The following is a 3,203-nucleotide window of genomic DNA, read 5'->3' as shown; positions in this document are numbered from 1 at the left end:
GTGGGGTTATGCGGTTTGGTAAGAAAGGGAAGTTGAGTCAGAAGTTCATTGGACCGTATAAGATTTTGGATCGTGTGGGAGAGGTTGCTTACTGGGTTAGCTTTACCACCAGCTTTGGATCGTGTACATAATTTGTTCCATGTGTCTCAGTTACGGAAGTATGTGAGTGATCCTTCCCATGTGTTAGAGGTGGAGAACATCGAGTTGGATGAATCCTTGTCTTATCTTGAGGTGCCAAAACAGATTCTTGATCGCACGGTTCGTAAAACTAGGTCCGGGGAAACGGTGTTACTCAAGGTTCAATGGTCTAATCACGAGGTTGAGGAAGCAACTTGGGAGGCGGAAGAGGCTATGAGGGAGCGGTATTCGTCTCTTTTTGATCAGGTATGTGTGGTTAAGGGGACGTAACCATGTTTCTTTTAGGGGGGTAGGAGATGATCGCATAAGGTTTTGGTATGGTTTTGTGTTGGTTTTAGTACAGTTAGTGGTTATTTTGAGTCGTTTGAGTTGGGGTTGGGGTTTTGTTTTGAGTTTTTGTTGCGTTGTTGTGTCATGGTTGAGTTAATATGTTTGTTTTTGAGTATGGGTTTGAACTTCGGGGATGAAGTTCATTTTTAAGGAGGGAAGACTGTAATACTACGGTTTTATGTGTTGTTGGGTAATCTATCGAGTAAGTGAGCATTGCGTACGAAACAGTGTTCTGTCTGACGGGTACTCGATCGAGTAGGGGCCACTCGATCGAGTAGAGGCCACTCGATTGAGTAAGTCATTACTTGATCGAGTAAGTTGGTTTTTACGGGTTATTTGTCGGGTTTCGATAGCAACGCGTGAAAGATATATAAACACCTTTTGTCAGTTTCTTTTCACTTTTTACCCAATTCTAAGCTTCACAAATATAAAACAAAGTTAAGTTACTTCTCTCTTTCGTATTGCTATCGAATCCTAAGGCTTGTGTCGTCGGAATCCAGAGTTCCTTACGCCGTTGAGACCGTCGCGTTGTGGGTAAGATCCTAGTATAGTTTTTATATTGTCTTGTTGATTTTGGTTGAAACCCTAATTGGGTAATTTGGGGGTTTTGGAAGTATTTTGATATTAGATGGTGATCGTATGATTGTGTGATTAATAGGAGGTGATTTCATAGAGGAACATTTCTGATTCGCTGATTGTGACGATATTGGTGATTGCTTTTCCAAGTAGGGTTTCCCTACTCAGTTATTTTTTACATGTATATTTGATGATTGTTTGGTTATTAATGGTTGATTGATGTCATTGATCTATATCGTATTGAATTGGTAATTGTGGATGTTGTAGTTGGTTGTTGTTGTTTGTCTGTGGTTCGCGAGGTGCGCCCTCGGCTGAGTGGTGTCACTTGCGGGAGTGGTTTTACGCCCTTCATTCGCCTCTTGTGGAACCCACCACAAGTGGGGATGTTCACATTAAGGAACATGGGTTTGCGCGCGCTCGGTATTGATGAGCGGGGCTTAGGTGGGAATGGCTGCGATCCCCCACTGGCGGTGTGGATTACTGGTTGCTGCCGTAATCTGGCAGGACTAGACCTCCAGGCTAGTCAGGTGATTGGTGATGTGATGGTGTTGGAGGATTGTATGTATTGTCGATATTGTTTTATCTTATATTGTGTAATCCGTAACTGACCCCGTTTAATTGTTTTAAAAACTGTGGGATCCATTCGGGGATGGTGAGCAATTATTGAGCAGGTATGATATGGATGCGCGAGGGATAGCTGGGATTGAGTCACCACTAGTCGTTTAGAGTCTTCTGCTGTATTATCAAACTTTACATTTCTTTTAGTTGGTTTTGGATTTGGAACAGTTATATCTCTTTTGACCGTTTTGGATTTTGGTTATGTATCACTTTAAACTTATCTATTAAAGTACGTTTTTTTATAGTCCTTTTGATATACATTGCCTCGGGTAACCGAGATGGTAGCACTTTCATGCATTAGGTGGTCTTGGTAAGGCACTTTGGTGTATGGGGGTGTTACATCTTCAATTAACTGTTTTTTTTTTGTGAAATGTGAGAAATATTATAAATCATAAAAAGAATTTACAAGATAAACCAAGTGTTCCAACTATGCATACAACTCTATCTCAACTGCTAATTTCCATCATGCAGTCTATTACTAGACATACAGAACTACAAAACTATTGCAACACCCCATTTTTGCAGCCAGGTATTATCTACCCTTGTGTACTTTTTTTCCCTATTTCTCCTTAGCTTCCTTCTGACATCCTCTTTGATCATTTCAGCAACAGCACCAGGTTTCAGAAGTTGAAAATTAATCCTTGCATTATTCCTTTGATTCCAAACATAGTAATAGTAAGCAGTCCAAATGAGGCTATGCACGATATGCTTAAGCCATGCCCCTGCACTCCTGCCAGTCCTTGGATGAGAGAAGCTGACAAGTATCCTGAAGCCACACCATTGCTCAATCAGTCTTAAAATCTGTTTACTATAATGACATTCACCAAACAAGTGATCCTGACTTTCAGTGTCACTGTCACATATGCAGCATCTGTCATCAGTGCAACAGTTGTACTGATATAGTCTCTCTTTAATCATCAGGCCATTATTCATTATCATCCAGCTGATCAGAGCATGCTTGGGATAATTCTATTTGCTCCAAACAACCTTGTGCCATTCCTGTATAGCTTGTTTAGGCCTAAGCCACTTATAACCATTCCTAATAGAGTAACCCCTAGGATCAACAGTCCACTGGTTACCATCATAAGCTGATTTCATGATTTCTTTTACTCTGCAGACACATTTCCACGCCCAGGAAGCATCTTGAGGAGGAGTATAGTGGTGCCAGTCCTTATTCTTGATGTAGATTTGGTTAATCCAACGAATCCATAACCTATCAGCTTTGCCATAAATCCAATTCACCAGTTTTGCAACAGAGGCAGTATTCCATATCTCAGCTTTTTTAATCCCTTAGCCACCCTCTTCTTTTGGAAGAGTCACTTTATCCCAAGCAATCAGGGGAGTTCTGTGGTAGTCAGCACTGCTACCCCATAAGTAATTTCTGCATATGGATTCCACTCTCCTTATCACACCCTTAGGGATTAAGAAAATGCTTGCCCAATAAGAATATAAAGTATTCAACACTGAATTGATGAGCACAAGTCTACCAGCATATGAGAGTTTCTTTGCACCAAGACTTCTAATTCTATTGACGATTTTTT

General features: G+C 40.8%; 1 protein-coding gene across 1 annotated transcript; it reads right to left on the bottom strand.

Moving 5' to 3' along the window:
- Nucleotides 1-2,154: 2,154 nt before the first annotated feature.
- LOC141640877 (uncharacterized) lies at nucleotides 2,155-2,595 on the bottom strand. The gene has a single exon (XM_074449556.1). It carries the CDS (start codon nucleotides 2,593-2,595, stop codon nucleotides 2,155-2,157), a length of 441 nt encoding a protein of 146 aa, XP_074305657.1.
- Nucleotides 2,596-3,203: the final 608 nt, after the last annotated feature.

The sequence above is a fragment of the Silene latifolia genome, chromosome 2 (genome assembly GCF_048544455.1).
Source record: "Silene latifolia isolate original U9 population chromosome 2, ASM4854445v1, whole genome shotgun sequence".
NCBI lineage: Eukaryota > Viridiplantae > Streptophyta > Magnoliopsida > Caryophyllales > Caryophyllaceae > Silene > Silene latifolia.
The sequence above is the reverse complement of the archived record's forward strand: the minus strand, read 5'-3'. Positions and strand labels throughout refer to the sequence as shown.